Raw genomic sequence first — 19,823 nt, 5'->3', positions numbered from 1 at the left:
GAAAGTTTTTGGATGGACTTTACGTGTCCGAAAAAACAACAGTTGTACAAGATGATGAATAAATTCTTCAATTTATGACTGGACGATAGAATTTATTAATGCACATATTTTTATTGACCCAATATTGAAATAAAAATGTACAGTTTTTAATTGTCTCTATCAACGTTACTTTGATACCTTTAGGCTATGCACATAAAAAGAATAACTGCGATTTAGTGTATATATATATATATGTCTTATTGAAATGTTTATTACCATTTTTATTATTATTTTTCTTGAAACTTACAGTTTTTAATTGTTTCTGTCAACGATACTTACTTCAAGCTATGCATACAAAAAATAGCCCTGATTAAGTGTAGATGTGTTTTATTATTATTTTTCTTGAAAATGGTCTCAAGAAAATGAATTTTCTCGAATATTTTGGTGTTTTAGTAAAATGTACGAATCCAAAGAAAATTGTTCAGAGATTTAGTTTTTTATTAATTATCAATTCTTCAATGAGAGTGTGAGTACTATGTACACTTTTATGTAGGTAGATAAATTATTAATTGAACTGCCATGCCGGGAGGGTTTGTTGCAGCGACATCAAGGACGTGTAAGCACGGTTGATAAAGATGCGGGGTTAGATCAACAGTCATGCATCTTATTGTGATAATAATAATCGTTTGAATTTATTTTAGCAATATCAATGCATTATTTCACTTTATATGCGGAAACGGAACATATTAACGTTGACAAGAAGCGTGCGAACGAAAAAAAACGATGGTTATTTATTCGCAACATAATTTAAGAAATCTATTTTATATTTGTAATTGTGCCGTGGCGTTTTAGAAGCTTTAAAAAAATTTTATTTTACGTATTGTATTACTCAAACGTAGAATCGCGCGGTATACGTTGCTTGCGAAGAAATTGATGCGCGTTTCTACGAGCTACGATCCTATAATTGCAAATTAGATGCAATGTTGTCACAATACTAATTTACACGCAGACTGATTGCAGACATGTCTTGATTTGTCACGAAAAGCGATTTGAATAGAGAAGGGAAAAAAACCAATGCGTATTTCAACAGGAGTAAAAGTCACTGTTGTAAGTCAGAGTCGCATAATCCTCCCCAGTCTCATTTTTCTGATAAATATAACAAATTTCAGCGCAATATGTAGCACGCACACATATATCCTAGAACGAATTAATAAAATAAATGAATAAAACAATAAAAAGATAAGCTAAGATAAAACGAAGAGTCGACAGTTAAAAGACGGAGTCCATAAGGAAAGGAGGTAAAAGCTAGCGTTTTACTATAGTGCATATATAAGGAGTAACTTGTCCGGGGAACGGCGGGACGGCGAAGTAAGTATGCCGAAGCGCCGAAGGCGTCGAAAGGAACGAGGCGCGCAGATAATGGCAATGCAAAAGCAAAACATACCAGGATTACCAGGCTAACTGTGAGATGTACATGACGTACCACAGTTGAAAATAAAATCAGAAAAGATTGGATCCACTGCACGAAGCGGGAGCAGAATACATTAAGAATTAATTAAGCTGCAATACGATATAAGAATTTGCTCATCGCTTCGTTCAATTTGAATATTCAATTCGCATTATCTTCAATTAATTAGAAAAGAAAAAACTATAGATTGACGGAGAGAAATTATCTATGAACTGCGAACGAATATCGTAAAAATGAATATATGCATTGCCATGAATATATTATAATATTAATGAGTGACGATTATATAAGTTATATGGCTTATATGAGACAGAATATATTTATTATATTATTAAGTCGTATAAGATGCGTTTGACTCTCTGAAATCGGACAGTGCACTTTCGAGCGGCATGCGCTGATGTTCGATTACAAAATCGCGGTAATGAGATTCCAGCTAATTCAATTAATCAATTATCATGAATAATGCGTCGTTCTTCTGCATTAAACATCGAGAAATGAAATATATTACGAGTAATTAATTGTTATCGCACGTTGCACATTGATTCAATCTTTACCTTTGGACTATTACGTGTAGATAAGATTACCTGCGGCTAGCAATAAGTACGATTCGATCTTTCAACTTTGTTCGTTTCTCCGTGAAAAATAGACGAGACGGAAGAAGAAACATATTACGGTAGGGGGCCCGATGATCCAAAAGAGATCCGATAAGCCAGCTTTTGGTTACACTTTTTTTTTTTTTAATTATATCTTTAATATCTTTTTTGGATATCAATATAATCAAATCAATATAATTAATCTTGATTAATTGCTTTTGACGATTTATTCGTACGATATACATATACGCGCACGCGTGATATTATTTCGAGATAAAAAATGATAAAAACTTTTATTCTCCGCTAGAAAATTAAAATCCGTAAGTTGAATTCTCCTACATGGAAAATTGTTTCGATTAAATAGAAAGATGGAATTTTCTGAAGTGCTCGAATCTCCGTTCTAAAATTAATCACAAACTCTTCGATAATTCGCAAATAAATTTTTTTCTTGACTTAGATTCGAACTGCTTTAAGTCTTTTTTTAAGAGAGCGATATTGATAATGGAATGCGTTCTCGGGAACCGATCCATATGTAATTATTTTTACTTGCGTCATTTGATCTCGTCAATTATCGTTCTTTGTAACATTGTTACAAAACACGATTGCAAGCGATATAAGAGATATCCTTTTGCATATAAAATTCCTGTTATGAACCACAAATACTTCTTTTGATAATTTTAAATATTTTTATTACGCCATCTTCTTGGAATGAAAAAAGAAGAAGCGAGCGAAGGAAGAGCCAAACGAAAAGCCGTTTTTATCGGGGCCGACTCTCAGTGGTCCTGTATGCAAAGAAACTTTGGACTTTATATATACAAAAAAATATGTTTGTAGTAGCAATTGTGTGTACGTGCAAAAAACATTTATTATTTGTCTGGCTATATTTGATAGTAGGTGTATCGATGCCGCACGATCTTTGAGCTTTATTATACATAGTTATGTACACGCATGTGCGAACTACGTACATTGTACACGTAATGAAATCTGCGACATGCATTGAAATATTCCATTCAATCAGGATGAAATAGTATTATACTTACAATTAGCTTTAGATGCTATACACTTTCGAAAAAGCAATGTGCACGAGAAATTGTACGCAAATATTATTAAACGTAGTCATAAAAACACATAAACTGTCACTCTGTACCGACAAAAAGAGGGAGAGCAAAACGTCATTCCCGACCTTGTGTGTTTATCAAAATAAATAAACAATAGCGATACTGTACATCAATTTACTAGTATTTGCAATATTTTCTTGCTAGGAATATTCCTCACTTGCGCACGGTTTATTACAAAATCATAAGTACAGCATCAAACATTTGAAAATAATATGCAAATCTACTTTTGTTACAAATTATACATATAATTTTAATTGCTACAAATTAACCATTTTTCGAAATGTACTCCGTGTACTTTTTCTTATGAAATACGGACGCGCGGCTTTGCAGATCTATAAAGGGCCTTCTCTAAGAAAGACCCAGGTCGTTATTTATTTAAAAAATACTCAAAATGTTACGAAAAATTACGCATTTAAGGAGAGAGGAATAAGACTTTGTGTAAGGGGAAGAAGTCACTCGTTAATACGTTTTGCAAAAATCAGGATTTATTAACTGAAATAGATCTGCGAATCGAGAGGGACTGATTCTTACGGCGCGGCGGCGCCGGGCCGCGAGCCGCGATGCTTCTAAATAAAAAAAAAACTAAGAGAAGACTAAAGGCCATTGCACGTAACAAAGTTTTAGTGATAATCGTAAGGCCGTAAGAAAATAGACTAATCACACTCGATTATTCCTCGAGCTCAACGAGAATAATCGACTGTGATCGGTCTATTTTCTTACGGCCTTACGATTATCACTAAAACTTTGTTACGTGCAATGGCCTTAACGCTTTTGTCGCGAAGCGGGCACGAAAATATTTACGCGACCGAAAAGCGATCGATCTGTTGCTATAGTTTCTACATTTGGAAAATTTTTGAATTAATATGATGACTATTTTACGTCGTATTAAGTGACAGGAAATACATAGATAGTGAAATACGTAGATATATTCTATTTATTTTCAATCTGCATTTTAACTCGAATCGTATATTTACTATTCTTTTCATATCGGATTACGGTCATCGTGCTATCTATAAATACGAAGTTAAAATGATACAATCCTTCTTATCTACTGAATACATTGGTATTCGGTATATGTATTAAACATCTAATCGCTCACAATAAGAAAACAATTTGCTGGATGAACAAGACGTGTTGCAAACACGTAATTTGGCATTCAAATATTTGATTGGCTCAACGATCACGATTGTTGATGCTACTGCAAAAACTAAATTTATTGTTGCATCCACCAATTATTTGCTGATTATTCAAACATTTTACACGCGCTTGAATGAGGATAGCCTCTATTGTGATTTTGCAACAGTTTCTTGTAACCATCACCGTAAAGAAGAATGAGAGCATTTTTATATGCTTTACACATGTTTTTATATAATTATGTGCTTTGATAAATTTATATCCTTCTTTTTTTTTTTAATTCTTTTGAAAATCGGTAATCCTCTTCGGCGTCCGAAGATAAGGGAAAAAGGATGAAAAGCCCCGAAGATATTCCGCGCACTGCGATTTACAATGCAAATTACTTGAGCGCTCCGGAAGAGCGGCGCATCCGCGTCAGGAGGGGGAAAGGGTTGAAATGCGTAGTGCGCTCGGTGGGGTGGGGACTCGGGTGAGATCGGTGAGATAGAGCGAGGAAGAAAACTGGATAGTCTTGGGTCTCTTCGAGTTAGTGCTTCATCTTCGGTCGCGAACGGTCCGCGTCCTGCACACGTCACGTCACGTCAGTCTTCGAGACGCTCGAGCGTTGGTCTGTGCAGTGGGTCCCGGTAAGTACATCGCGATTTAAACGAGCCGCGTACCTCGCAACTTCATTCCGCGACCGCGTGGAAGAAAAAAAAAGAAAAAGAGAAATGGAGGAGGAAGAAAAGAAAAAAGGGAGAGAAAGAGAGAAAGAGAGATCTAATGCCGCGAAACGCGGAAATTTCGATACTTTCACATTCCGCGTTACTCGTCAGCGACACACGATCCGCATCGCCTGTTTTCTGCGTACTTACGTCACGTATATCCGGCATATCCCTAATGCTTTCTCAGCGGTATGTTATCTCTGGCACTGATGGCCGGTTAGAAACTACGATTGCCAAGTGTCAAAAGTTACAAGTCAAGGCGACTTATCAAGGCTCTCTCTTGAACACGTGCAATTGACACACGTCCTCTCGGGTTGAATATCCACAAACGCGCGTTCATTCAACACGCTGAAGAAAAGAAGGCAGCAGCATAATGCGTGTATCCAGATATAGCTTGATTTTTAGATACTTCCAAACGTTTCGCTAAAGTGGCGATTTGTCTTTTTTCCCTCTCTACCTCCGATGATCTGAAGCGGCTCGAGGAACTTTCCGAGGAGATCGCAAAAGTTGCAGAAAGTTTTTACGGATTTAAATAACAGAGATTACTATTCACTGATACTCATTTAAAATTTCGTCGGAATTAACGTTGCACGCGTTAGAGATATCGCGCGAGATATCTCACACGTTGTGTAAGAGAAATTTTGATGTAAATAAAACATGGGGGGGAAGAAAAACAGAAATGTGTTGCGCGACAGCGTGGTGTCAATTAATTATCTATCCGAGCGATAAAAGACTCAGTTTACTCTTCGCGCTGTCAGTTCCGTCAAACATTACATTTCAGATTGAAATTACTCATACATCTAACCGATCGCAGTTTACCGCGAGTTAGTCAACAATGCCTATTTTCCATTTTTTCGTCTAGGTGTTACCGAGGATGCTAATGTGAAAGATTGACCGTCACTTCCGTGAAATCAATCCCGGACTATCCTCTTCGCGCTTTTAGGCTCGACGGATTTCTATCTGACTTAAACCACATGCAGAATAATTTTCACGTTCGGCGTATTAAAGCGAGAGACTTATGCCTTGATTCGCGTGCGCCGAGAGATATATGAACGCTCGCAATTCCTGTTGTCTTCCGTGAGAAATTTTCAAACGCGCCTCGAGCGTCGACAGTGCACCAGAATCGATCAACGTCGGACGCATCCCGTCTCTCTGTCGAGCTTTCCATTTTTTTTCTCTCTTTACGCCTCGAAGCTTGCTGCTCCTGGAAACGGCGAGCGAGCTTTTTCAGCCAACTCCTCGACGGCCCCACGCGGATCTGTGTACCGCGACTGCGGCGCGGCGGGGCGGCCGAAAGGTCGTTGTCCCGCTGCGTCGGCGTTTCCGAACGAGGGGAATTAAATCGGGCTCTAAATCGTTTGATCGGGACTTTTGTGAAGCGTGCGACAAGCCCCGCGCTAAAAATACATCCTAAGAACGAAGCGCGCAGTTGGGACGTTTTAGCGAATATTTTCCTGCGCGTTATGTACAGTTAAATACTTCGAGCGCATGCATCTGTTCTTCGTTCACATTTTTGCGTTTCTGCACTTGGTGAATCTCGCGAACGTATCGACACGCGCTTGATTATATCATCATTGAATATATTTATGATATGAGTTATATCAAATTCATATGATATAATAACTCTTGATAAGAGTTATAACTTCAGGAAGTCGAAACTTGTTTCGAAGCACGCAATTATTTTTTTCTACGATAATTGGAAACAAACACAGTAACACGATACGTCCTTTAACGTTCCTCTTTATCGCTGTTGAACAGCGGCGATTTTATATAAGAACTTTTTGCACATGTAAGTCACATGATCACGATTTTTTATCACGGTCGTGTCACGCACGTGCACGCGAGAAGAGGAACTGATGTCCGCTAATCTAAAATTGAACGTAAATCATCTTCACGCTTTTCCTGTTTTGTCTTTTAACCCGCGAGTCACTCCTGTTCCATATTTATCTTGCGTGAACCACATATGCGTAATCCCGGGTGTTAATGCGGTGGATGCGAACACGATGCACTTGACAGAACTTTGGTCGTGATAATTAATTGTTTAGCTGCCTGATAAAAAAGATATTCGTCAACAACTTTTACTTTTCAAAACGGAAAACAAATGGAATGGCTCATCTTCAATATGAGTTGAATATTTTTCTCCGGAGGCACGTGTTCTTTTTTAAATTTGTTCCTTTGGGAATGAATGTTCTCTTGTTTACACTCTTTGCGCGGGGCTAACAGTTTTTGAAAACTATTTAAGTATGATAATTTCTTCTTGGAACTGTAAGAGCGCTTTCATGGCCGAAGATAAATTATTCTACGGTAAAATCAGGGTTATTTTGTACCGATTGGATTATGCGGTGCGACGACGTGCTATAACTACATTATTTGTTATAACTAGATATACGGTCCTTAATTAAAGCATTTTTCTCGTCGAAACGCAACAAACCAGTTATTGCAATCTATTTCTCGCATATTGCTATATGTTGTTGATAATACTTGATTGATCGTATTATCAATAACGTCCCTGCCAACAATATTAACAAATTTTGCATAAAAATATATATATATATGTGTGTTTGTGTTGCTGAGGGAATTAATTTAACTTGCACAAGTAACAAGGAAGAGCACGTTTCGAGATGTTTTATCTGATCTCGAAAAAAAAAACTTAACTTCAAGCGTAATAGTTTAATTACGTGCAGTTTAATCGCTTGTTTATGTAATTATTTTGAATACTATAGTAAATGACTGTATCTGGTAAGAGATAATAAAGTCCACATGTGTGTCGTACTTTATAAATACTTAAAAGCGTTGGGGTCAAAGTCTAAAGTAGACTTTTTACCGCGTGTAGTCGTGTTTAAGAACTTTATTATCTCCTTTGATCGGCTCAGTTTCAACAGCAGGTATGTTAATATCCGTTTCTAAAAAAAAAAAGAACTATTTCAATAAACGTGGATTTTCAAAGCAATATTGTATATAATTACTCTGTTTTTAATTAAAATATTCTATGCATTATTTAATACTCTCTATCGACTCCATCGATCTCATTCGATTTTCACTGGATTGATTCCTTTAGAGTGTTTAGAGCGACAGATATGTTAATATTCATGAATCACCCATGAATGTGTGAATCATTTAAATAACATTGAAATAACATTGTCCAGCTACTTTGCCCTCAATGCGAAGGTATGCTATGTTCTTTATTCATTTATTCATATCACTGTCAAAGGATATTTGCATACACGAAAAGAAAAAAAAATAAGATTAACGACAATGCATCGTCTAAGTCGCCGAATTCGCGGCAGACCAGTGGTTAAATCACGTGGAACGGGAAGAAACGTAACGCGCTGTTCCCTCAGTACGAAAGTCCACTTCAGCCTGAAACGTTCACTCGTGCCGGATCTCTCTTGAACTTTGCGCGCACCACTCATTCTATGTATACAATTCATCATTCGCTTATCTGTCAGTGCAGCGCGTATAAAGAGGACACAATCTAAATGCCTTCCCTCCCCGAGGAAATTTTGATGCGCTAAGCGAATCGTCAATAATACGAGGCATAATCGCGAGGAGACCCCTTCCACGTAGCGGCGATCCTTTATCGAAGCTGCGGAAGGCATAACGATAACGTCCGACGCTTTCTATCGGTTGATTTGTGCCGTCCATCGACCATTATCTTTTCTTTGTTCCGTAATCTGACGCGGCGTGCTCAAGTACGTACATGTACACATCGTATCGTTACTTGAACGGTGTTCGTCGTTGTATATGCGCGACGCGCGAGTTGTTCCGCCTTCGCCATCATTTTGGAATTCGCGTCCGCGTGAAAAGTGAAAATCGATGACTGCAAAAGTGCACGATTGACACTTTTTTATTTGTGATCGAAGCTTTAATCGCCAATTGGCATCCGCAATCGTAAGTTTGATTCATCAATGTCTCTCTCTCCTATTCCTTTCAAAACTGACACAATTTTGCAAAAATTATATTTTTATTGTAATTAATATAATTATTATTATAATTAATATATTTATAATAAATATATTAATTATATCATTATTTATATAATAATATATATTAATTTTATTAATTATATAATTACAAACTTAATTATAATGTATATGTATACATTCACAGAAACTTTCTCTCTCTCTCTCTCTCTCTCTCTCTCTCTCTCTCTCTCTCTCTCTAGCTTTCTGTCTTTGAATGCTAATTTTACTATAAATATCATCAAAGAGATAACATGTCTGAGTCACGAAATGTATAGAACCGAGTTTCTATGATCTAGCCGATTTAGCACATTTCGAAAGTATAGCCTTGTAATAACAGATTTCGTAGGCCAATCTAAAGTTGTGATATTTTCCGGAAAAAAACAAATAATAATGACTTATAATTCTCGTGTTTTTAACCGACTGGAAATAGGGTTTCTTTTTGCAAACTAAAGAAGCCGATCAAATGAACAAAAGTACATATTCTCGATCCAGTTAATTCTATATACAAATTGAATTTATCTTTGTTATAAGCTTTTTATTTAAATCTTGAATATTAAAATAATTAATGGAAACAATAAATATAGAAAACGGGCTAGCTAAGAACCAAGCGCGGCAAATGATCCGCAAAAGTTTTATTTTTATTTCTGTTTTACATATCTTTCAATCTTGACTGCGCGCCGATTAAATTTGTCAGACTTGAAACCTAGCTCTGGTTGGAGTAGTCAAATCCCCCTTTACATCAAATTAAATCGAATCGATTTAATTAGGTGAAGGGATTTTACTAATCCAATCGGAACTGTGTTTCAAGTCGACTGACAAATTTAGTCGGCGCGCAGTAAAGATTGGAAGATTATGTAAAATAGAAATAAAAGATAATGTAGAATAGAAATAATAGATAATAGAAATAAAAGTAAGACTTTCGCCGCGCTTGGTTTTTAGTTAGCCCGTTTTCTATATTCGTGGATTTCCATTGGAGCCTACACTTAAAATTTTGGAAACAATAAAGTCACAAGAAACGATCGCATTTTTCGATATTTACATCTTCATGTTTTATTATCAAATAATATAATCACCAATCGATATTATTATTTATTTATGACGAAACTGTTGAAGAGAAGAATGGAAGAAGTCGGTTAGTTTTTGGTTAATACAATTCGATTCGAAAGTTAATCAACACAAAATATAATTGAAACAATACACTATAACAGCATGAGTCGTTATGCTTGTCGTAGCTTGCGCAATATAAATGCAGAAATTGTGACATCAAAAACGAAGTGTGACGATTTCAAAAACAATAATGCTGCTACACATTCTCTCGGACATAGCGTTACATTTGCATCACGTAATACATGGCACGATGACGTGATTGATATAAATCTGAAATAAAAGGTGATTAATACTTGTGCAAGGAACACAATTATTTTCGTATCGACTGATTCTCTTTTCATCGACAAAGAAACGTGAGAGGAACGTACGTGATTCTCGCTGACACAAGACATTTCTCACTTTACACAATCAGGTTTAATGTTCAATAAAAACAACTCAAGGAAACGATCTAACGCTCCGAATTTCAAACTGCACGCTTGAGAATTATGTCGTTTAGGAGAAAAACTTGTTCTCTCAATGTTTTCTCTTTTATCTCTTATATTCGCACGAGATTGTAATTTTCGAGAGCTACTTCAAGAGTACCGTGTCGCATCAATTTCGTTTTTCTTTCGATCTATCGACGGTAACACACACGTGAATGCTCTCAACACGTAAAAGCTGATAGGCGAGCACACGTAAAAATGCATACCTACACTGTGCTCCATAACGAGCGATTCTCCCTTGAAGTTATCCTTACTTTCACCTCTTGCTTGCAACATCTACATCCACGTATATATTGTTGCGAAAATATAGCTCATGACGGTGTCTATTGCACACCAGCTTGCCCAATTTATCCTCCGACAAATCTTACTTCTCTGAGTTTCTTGTTAAATAAAAAAAAACCCTGATTTTTGCGACGAGGAGGAACATGAAACAATAGTTTGTCATTGGTGTTTCCAATTTGTCAGAATCTTACTTCTTTCAACTACCTGTTAGACAAAAGAGCCGATCTTTGCGACGAATATGATGAGACAATTTTATTGTGCTCCCAATTTGTCGTTCGAACTTTACTTCTCTCAGTTTTTTGTTACATAAAGAAGTCAATTTTACGGTTCGAAAAGAAGTATAAAGAGACAATTTTGTAATTGGTTTTCCCAATTAATCGATCTTACTTCTATCAGTTTTCGGTTACATAAAGAAAAATAGCGAATTCTTATCGATGCTAATAAAAAGAATTCTTCTTTTCGCGAATCTCGCGTGGTTTAATTTCATTTTAATACGGAGCGGCAGAGTCCTTCATTTCCAACGTTATTTGCCTCAAGCAAAACGCCTGGGAAAGCTACTCAGCTAAGTACCTACTAAGTACTTAGTACTTACACTCGGGAAAATTGTAAATATACGATGAGAGGACGAAGATGATTGAAAACATGTTTTCAAATGTTCGATAAAGACAATAACAAGCGCGGCTTAAAAACTACACGATCGTTAAATATCTATTGCAGGCATGCATTAAGTGCGAGATTTATTAACGCTCGAGAGTGGCGGTCACAATTCAAAACAGAGACTTTGTTTTATTCGCATTACGATGACGTCAAAGGCCTACCAAACTCGCGTGCGTACAGATATACAAAATATTTTTGCTCCATATTTGGACCTTATCGCTTATAGTTCACAGGAGCATGCAATAGGAGAATCGCATATCGCATTGCGTAACGCGGCATCGTTATTTCCTCACTGATGGTGACAGTTTCTTTTTCCTTCTTTAAGCTCGTGTGTACGCTACGAAGTTCATGATAATATCTTCGACGCGCAATTACTCTCTTCTCTTTTTTTCTCCTTTATTGCGAACATTCTGCTGGACTGATAGCCAGCTGCCGTTCGTTAACTTAATTATTTCGAAAACAGTGTGACGACTGTCCGCGGGTCGACTGAAAATTCAACATTATTAACTTCCCGACATTCATTTACGATTAGATAAGATTAACGATTCCGCGCTGTCAATGAAATCATCAAAGGTTACTGGACTTGGTACTCTCGGAGTATGATCAAGATAATACGATCTTGTTGACGTGTACCCGACCACAATTGACGATCTGCGTTCTACATAATTGGGAAATCCGCGAGGCTTTTTCAATTATTCGTTTTCTCGGAGTATTGCGTTAATTCTTTTAGTCATCCTCTAATTACTTACTGACCTTTTATTCGTTCACTAAGTCGTGTTTACGCGTGTTTATCAGGAAATGTATAGAGATAAGGGGACTCTTATTCAACTATTTTATCTCGTAATCACTTTAAGTAAATATTAGATGCGTCAAGAGTTTAATTGATATGGTATAACTATTATCAATCTTATTATAAATAAAGATAGATACGCTTTAGTCGGTTCTTGTAAGAACGGGCGACGAGAGGCGCGGCGGAATTTAAAAATAAACGCAGACGAAGGTATAACAACAAATGTTTTGGTCCAATGTATTGTAAAATATAACCTTTTTCATTCACTACTTTGAAATTCAGATTGCGAAATACAATTCTGTGTCACGGACGACCGGTAGTGGCCGCGTGTATCTGTATGCACATGTCGTCAAAACGAGTGGCTCTGCTTACGGGTGAATCATCGTGCGTCGGACAGAAAATTATATCTCGTAAAATACAAAGCTACCTTTGTTCCCCGGTCACAAAACGACGCACGCTTTATGCCGATTATATTACGTGGCGAATTAAGCCACAAATTCCTCCTCGGTTAATTTATTGCTTTATTTATTTATTTATATAGAACGGAGAGGAAAGGAAAAAAATCGGAGATTTTTTATTTGTTTGTACAATATCAATTATACTATAGCCGAGGAAATACATATGTTGACACTATATGCTAATTTTACCGGTAAATGATAATTATTGACTGCGTGAATTTTACAATAATAGCCTGCCATTTTAGTTCATACTTGCGAAAGGTGTTATTGAAGAAAAAAATTTAAAGTATCAATAAAGAAGATCTCCTTTGATTGCAACCGGAGTTACAAATCGAAAAAAGTTTTATTCAACGGGATTCTGTTTTATAAAATTGTAAATTTATAGCCTCCCTAGCCTTCTTCAAATTGTTAATTTATCCATCTGTTACATGCGTCGCAGATTTCAAATCGTCTGTAATCCCGAAAACAAAACTATTATGTAGATTTGTAGAATTCCGTTGAATGACGGAAATATATAAAACCCACTCGTCATGGACTTTATCCTTCAATAGCACAACGTCATAAATTGCCATTGTGTTTACTTCAGGTCTAATTAGCATTAAGCCGGTTTATCTAAGAAAAGAATCAGAGAGCGCGGTTACTTAATACGTTGAAAAAATAAGAGTTTCTTTTTACGATCGTTGCGAGTCATTTAATTGCAATGTTGTCTCGTTTTACGTCTACCTCTGCGACCCCCGACTATCGTTATTGCGGATCTTCGTGGATCTCTATCGAAAGCCCGCCGCGCTGGCTCTTTGTTCTAGGTCGCCTGGATTGGAGCGTCAGATGAGCGTTCGAGCATAATCGATCCTTATCACTCGATCGGTTCGCATAAAGCGCGCTACGATGGAAGTATTGATGCACGAGGCGAGCAACCGGCGGGAAAACGGCACGGATACGACGGTCTGTATGGCCGACCCCAGATCTACGTTCAACGAGAGGCGAGAGGACGCCGGGATGCCGTCCGACACCGCGCACAACAACAACGAGGAATCAATTGACATCATCTTCGAGAACATTACCTACACCGTCAGCCTTGGCTTCAGAAGAGGTAAGCGATCCTTTAGTTACACTGTTAAATATACTAAAGGATAGAATTTAAATCAGCGTACCTTGCGTTAAATAACATTTTGTTATCTTTAACTACCACGTGTGTCGAAATTTGTTATTTCAACACAAAACAGTATTATTTTAACTTTGTTGGTTTGAGTTAAATTAACGACATATTGAGTAAGAGCACTGGTGACCTATAAGAATGGTTAAAAATGACTCGAATTGAGTATAACTAGATACTATATATGAATTAAACAGTGTATAAATTAAACCAAAAAGTCACTTAGCTTACGAATATATGTATAATAAATAGTATTTGTGTTGCTTCCCGACGTAAAAAAATTTTCTTATGCAAAACGACATCTTGGAAGACGATAACTTAAGTCGATTGTGATAACCATGACAATAAGTGAGAATTCCCTCGGAGTTGGAAACGAGGAATTATGGAAGCGTTGCTATATAACGATGCCTTCAACGGCGCGCGGCGTTAGGTAATCATTGCGGTGGAAAAATTTCAGGGGAGAAAGAGATCTTGCACGGGATTAACGGAAGGCTCCCTAGCAAACAGTTGATCGCTTTTATGGGGCCATCCGGCGCAGGAAAGTCCACGTTACTCGACGTCCTGTCTGGTTTCCGCACAACCGGAGTGGACGGTGTCATATATGTCAACGGCCGTGTTCGGCATCTCAACACTTTCCGGAAGTAAGCACAGTCTGCCGCATACTTTAATCTTATCAAACTTGAGACTTTCTAAATTAACATAAGCTACGTAAGTGATTAAATAATCAAGGAAATTATATAGAGGCATTTTATACATCTCGGTGTCTTTCCGCTCGATTTGACACGACTCATGCGTTGCCAATTTCTTTCGTTGCTGTTTTAACGCTTCGTTAATTATCCCTCCTCAGATGCAGCGCCTATATCACGCAAGAAGATCGATTGGAACCCCTGCTCACCGTGATCGAGAACATGAGGGTCGCCGCCGATTTAAAGCTGCCGTCGAACACGCCGCAACACAAGAAGGAGATGATCGTGCGTAAAAATTTATTAACTATTAACTATTTCGATAATTGATAAGAAAAAAAATCATCACGGTGATTTATTAAAATCTAGAAAGAATTATAAATCACACAGTGCTGTCAATGCTTTGTCAAATCTCATTATCGCTTGATAATTATTTAATTGTTATTTGAGGATAATATAATAATGTGTATCATTAGTTGATCAGCACCAGTGTTAATTGACGTATTAATTAAATGACAGGTGAGATTTATCGTTGAACCGATTTAAAATAAATTATAATACTTTATAAGGATCAATTGCATAATGTTGCAGATCGAAGACATTCTCACGACACTTGGTTTGTACGAACACATGCACACGAGATCAGATCGATTGAGTGGCGGCCAAAAGAAACGACTCTCCATCGCATTGGAATTAGTTAATAATCCCATGGTGATGTTCCTCGACGAACCCACCACGTAAGTGTAGTGATTTGGACTTTGATCATTCGATGCTATCTGACTTTCCTATTTTTTATATATAAGCTCGAAATTGAATGGCTGATCCTCTTTCAATCGTCACGTTCAATGTTAACATCTTAATAATTGCATATTCTCGATAAATATTTACACATTTAAGTGCAATAATTCAATTTCTGTTGCTTTTTACTTAAATGATTTTTTACAATTGATAATCTATCTTTCTCTAATAAGGATGGACAGAATTTTTTTATTATTTTTTGTTTTGCCTCGTCATTTATCGCTGTACTTTTATTGACATTATCATATCATAATATTTCGTTACGGCGAGAACTACTATTGTAATTATGTTACACAATATATTGAATATTAGCGTTTCTCTGGAGTACAATATATATATAGTATTTTCAATTTTTACCCAAAATTGTTAATAACTATTAATTTATGAATATCGCTAATGCTGTTTAAATAAAGATTATTCATTAACAGCCATCTTATATTTGTTATTATATTTTTACATTTGCCATACTTGTTACAGAGGTCTGGACAGTTCATCTTGCACGCAAGTCGTAAACTTGCTAAAAATTTTGGCGCGACAGGGTAGGACAATAATTTGCACTATTCATCAGCCAAGTGCGTCCTTGTTTCAATTGTTCGATCAGGTAAGTAAGTGGGTCACAGAAATTATAAAAATGCGTTATAGAAATGATAAAAATTCCTGCTCAAAAACATCGATCTCGTTTTGATTCTCATTTTTAGAATTGCATTTATATGATTAGAATAATGACAGGAAAATCAAATTTCTCTCGCAGGTATGTGTGTTGACGAATGGAAACTGTCTTTACCAAGGAGCAACGAGCAAGCTCGTGCCATATCTGGAAAATATGAAAATGCCGTGTCCTATGTATCACAATCCAGCAGATTACAGTACGTATAAATAATTCATCCTTCGGCGAGTTGTTCAGAAATTTGTTAATATTGCTATATGCTGCTATATGCAAATATTGCAGTAATCGAGCTTGCCTGCGGAGAGTACGGCGATGATAAAATCGATTCATTGATAATGGGATCGCAAAACGGACGAAGTTTGCAGTGGTTCGACAATCCGGAAGCTCTAAGGGATGCGAAAAGCTTGAGAGGTACGGAGAAAATCGAAGATCATAAAAATCACGTTACAATAATATAAATACAAAATTGTGTAATTTTATATTTTATTAAAAATTATATTAAAATAAAAAATATTTTTCTGTGTATTTACATATTTTTGACAATTAATTGCCTTTAAATATTTACATCTGTAACAAAGTATGATATTATAGCGTTAAATCATTGTGCTACAAAATTAAATGGCAGACTCAAGTCTAGATTTATGTGGCATCGTTTAATCTTTGATCGTGTTTTTTTTTCAGCGGCACATCCACTAAAGAAAGTAAGGAACGATAACAGCTTACACGCGACAAATCTCGTTCACCAAATCAAGATCTTGCTAAGGAGAGGATATATCATGTGTAAACGAGATACGGTAAGAATTGTTTGTTCCATCGTGCGTTTTAGAAAATTAAAGACGTTTTCCATTGGAAAAAAAAAAACTCACTGGCACTCAGTGCTGTCAGCGCCAGTGAGTTTTTCCGATGGAAAACGCTATAATATTTTGAGAATTTAGAAAGTGCCAGTCGCCATCGATCTTGACGTAAAGAACGCTACGATCGCACGAAGTTTTGTTTAATAAATCCGTGCATGTATATCGTTGCAGACTCTGACGCATTTGCGCATCATTGTTAACATAGTCGTCGGAGTAATGCTGGGCTGCGTTTTCATGCGATCCGGCGCCGATGGCTCCCGCGTTCTGGACAATTACAATCTTCTCTTTTCCATCCTCATACACCACATGATGACGACGATGATGCTCACGATAGTGACTTGTAAGTATTGATGATTTCACGATGACTATACGGTTCTTCGGTAACTTTTACCGCAAATGAGAGATTGCGTAACGGACAACGTCTCATCTTTGATTTGCAGTCCCAATGCAGATGTCCATCCTCCTGAAGGAACACTTCAATAGGTGGTACAGCTTGAAGGCATTCTACACGGCGATAACGTTGATCGACGTGCCGATTTCGATAGTGTGCTGCATATTTTTTTCGATAATCGTCTATCTCATGTCGGCGCAACCGTTGGAGGTCATTCGATTTTGTATGTTCTTGGCCATCAGCATGTTAATCATGTTTATTGGACAAGGTACCGGTCTCATGATAGGCGCTATATTTAATGTCGTGGTAAGTATTATCAATTATATCAATAATTAATTAAAATTGGTCGATGAGACGCTGACTTGTTCGCAGGCTGTACGATCTTTGCTATTTAATTGCATGTGTAATTAAATAAGTCTCTTCACCGACGTCCAGTCTTATCAGACTTAGAGATATTAATTTTACATATCAGCAACTTCCGTGACTTTGATTCCATTAAATGCGTCATTAACCGTTTTTTTTACTATGTTAATAGTTCCACAGTTTTTTTTTGTAATTATCAGCATTGTTCAGATAAGACTCCTTATATAAATAGCACTTTTTTGTCGCAAAATGTTTCATAAAGAAGGTTTACAATTTTCGAAGTAAAACGTAATAAAGAAACATTTTAACTTGAAGAACGGCACATTTATGGGACCAACATTGGCAGTACCGCTAATGATGTTCGCCGGATTCGGAGTGTCGTTACGCGATCTACCAAGCTACCTCAAGTGGGGTAGCTATCTCAGCTATTTACGATACGGTTTAGAGGGGTAAGAATTGCTTCACGCTTCATAAGTTTTGTATTACCTAGCAATATTGTATACATATATCATGACGTGTATTTCCAATAGTCTATCTATGACGAAATTATATCTCGACATAATTCAATACTTTTTATAATTCAAAATATTACATAAATTAGAATTATTTAATAATAATCCAAAATTATATAAATATAAAGTGTTATTTATGGCATAAATTTAACGTGTGCTTTCGCAGATTCGTTGGAGCCATTTACGGATTGGACAGACCCACTCTGGACTGCAAGGAAAAGGGCGAGCTGTACTGTCACTATAAATACCCTTCGAAATTTCTCTCAGACATCGCCATGAGGGGAGACCAATTCTGGAACGATGTGATCGCGCTCGCTATAATATTACTCATCACACGATGCGGCGCATATATACTTTTACGATGGAAACTCGTGTCATACCGATAATACCGATACGGTTAAACCTTTGGAATGCGATTATCTTATACTCTGACTGCTACTGTATTTAAATAGCTGAGAAACTTACTTAACTACGTAACTCTCGACCTTTCAATTTGTAGCATTGCCTGAAGCCGCACTTGCCGAATGCGTGTAGCTTTCGAAATATTAAAATAATTCGAAATACCGGAAAATGTTAAAAACGACGGGCTAAACAATCATTTCTATTAGTCGCTCATTTGTGTCTGATCGTATATTTTTGATGCTATCTTGAAACTTTATCCGAACCGCATATCTCTATTTATAGCAGAAAAAGAGTGCCACGAATATTAAGCGCTCTGTATATATTCTTTCTGTATATATTGATACATTGTCCGATTATAATCTCGTAATAGTCGCAGGAATGAGTAAGACTGTGCGTATGCCTACGTGACAAGTGTATATATGTACCTCCGAGTTGATATCGAGGGACATTGAGACGGCAATAAGTTCACACACGTAGCAATATATTGTTAGTGAATTACTGCGATAATATTTAATTTTTATACTTAAATGTGATACGTGCGTGATCCTAAGGAATCCTACGTGATAATGCGTGATAATGTACGCGTCGCGCGTCAATGGAATGAATTGATACTTCCGTTGAAAGATACGCCACTTGAACATGTCAGGTCCAATTCAATTGCATCTGTCATAGCTTTGAGAGCTTTCGGTTCATCCAAGGTTTTGAGCAAATACGTTGAGGATAAAAAGCGTGGATTATGTCAGTCTCTTAATAAGAGGATGCAAACAGCAAGCACTGAACGAAAACTCTAATTCTAAGATGCAAATAGACACTATTCACTGAGAAATTATTTTTATGTAATATTTTTTTTAAATTGTAAAAAAAATGCCAAACTGCTGATTGTTGAAATGACAGATATATTACAAAACAATTACGTTTACTCAATTCTTCGAGAAAATTGACCGATCGACAAACAAAATCTTTCAAATTTATTACGTGTTCTTTATGCATCATCATTATTATTATCGTCATTATTAAAACACGTTATACGTTTTTATATTAGACTATTATATATAATTATATATATTTTTACGGACATTTATTATTTTGTTTATCATTTATTTAAGAAGATAAATGAAAATTCTGGGCTACCTATTTGACATTCTCGTTAACTTTGTTAAGTCGACGCATTGATTATTCACTTACCCTAAGATATTTTACCCTAAGATATTTTAGTTTACTATACTGTTATATTTAATTTATTTTATAATAATAACGCCAATC

At 36.5% G+C, this 19,823-nt stretch overlaps 1 protein-coding gene across 3 annotated transcripts; it reads left to right on the top strand.

The window, feature by feature from the left end:
• Positions 1 to 4,787: 4,787 nt before the first annotated feature.
• On the top strand, positions 4,788 to 19,607 carry LOC112459493 (ATP-binding cassette sub-family G member 4). 3 transcript variants are annotated; one of them, XM_025023604.1, is made up of 13 exons: positions 4,788 to 4,918; positions 13,541 to 13,827; positions 14,348 to 14,531; positions 14,738 to 14,861; positions 15,165 to 15,310; positions 15,849 to 15,972; positions 16,123 to 16,237; positions 16,321 to 16,449; positions 16,720 to 16,832; positions 17,064 to 17,232; positions 17,333 to 17,589; positions 17,962 to 18,095; positions 18,325 to 18,544. In XM_025023604.1, the coding sequence occupies exons 2-13, from the start codon at positions 13,623 to 13,625 to the stop codon at positions 18,542 to 18,544; spliced, it is 1,920 nt and encodes a 639-aa protein (XP_024879372.1). In that variant the 5' UTR covers positions 4,788 to 4,918; positions 13,541 to 13,622. The 3 variants fall into 3 exon arrangements, with proteins under 3 accessions (XP_024879372.1, XP_024879373.1, XP_024879374.1); XM_025023605.1 differs by lacking the exon at positions 4,788 to 4,918 and adding an exon at positions 8,345 to 8,887; XM_025023606.1 differs by lacking the exon at positions 4,788 to 4,918 and having other exon boundaries at positions 13,623 to 13,827; positions 18,325 to 19,607.
• Positions 19,608 to 19,823: the final 216 nt, after the last annotated feature.

Source organism: Temnothorax curvispinosus, unplaced genomic scaffold, assembly GCF_003070985.1.
Source record: "Temnothorax curvispinosus isolate PA1 unplaced genomic scaffold, ASM307098v1 QBEX01009885.1, whole genome shotgun sequence".
NCBI lineage: Eukaryota > Metazoa > Arthropoda > Insecta > Hymenoptera > Formicidae > Temnothorax > Temnothorax curvispinosus.
The sequence above is the reverse complement of the archived record's forward strand: the minus strand, read 5'-3'. Positions and strand labels throughout refer to the sequence as shown.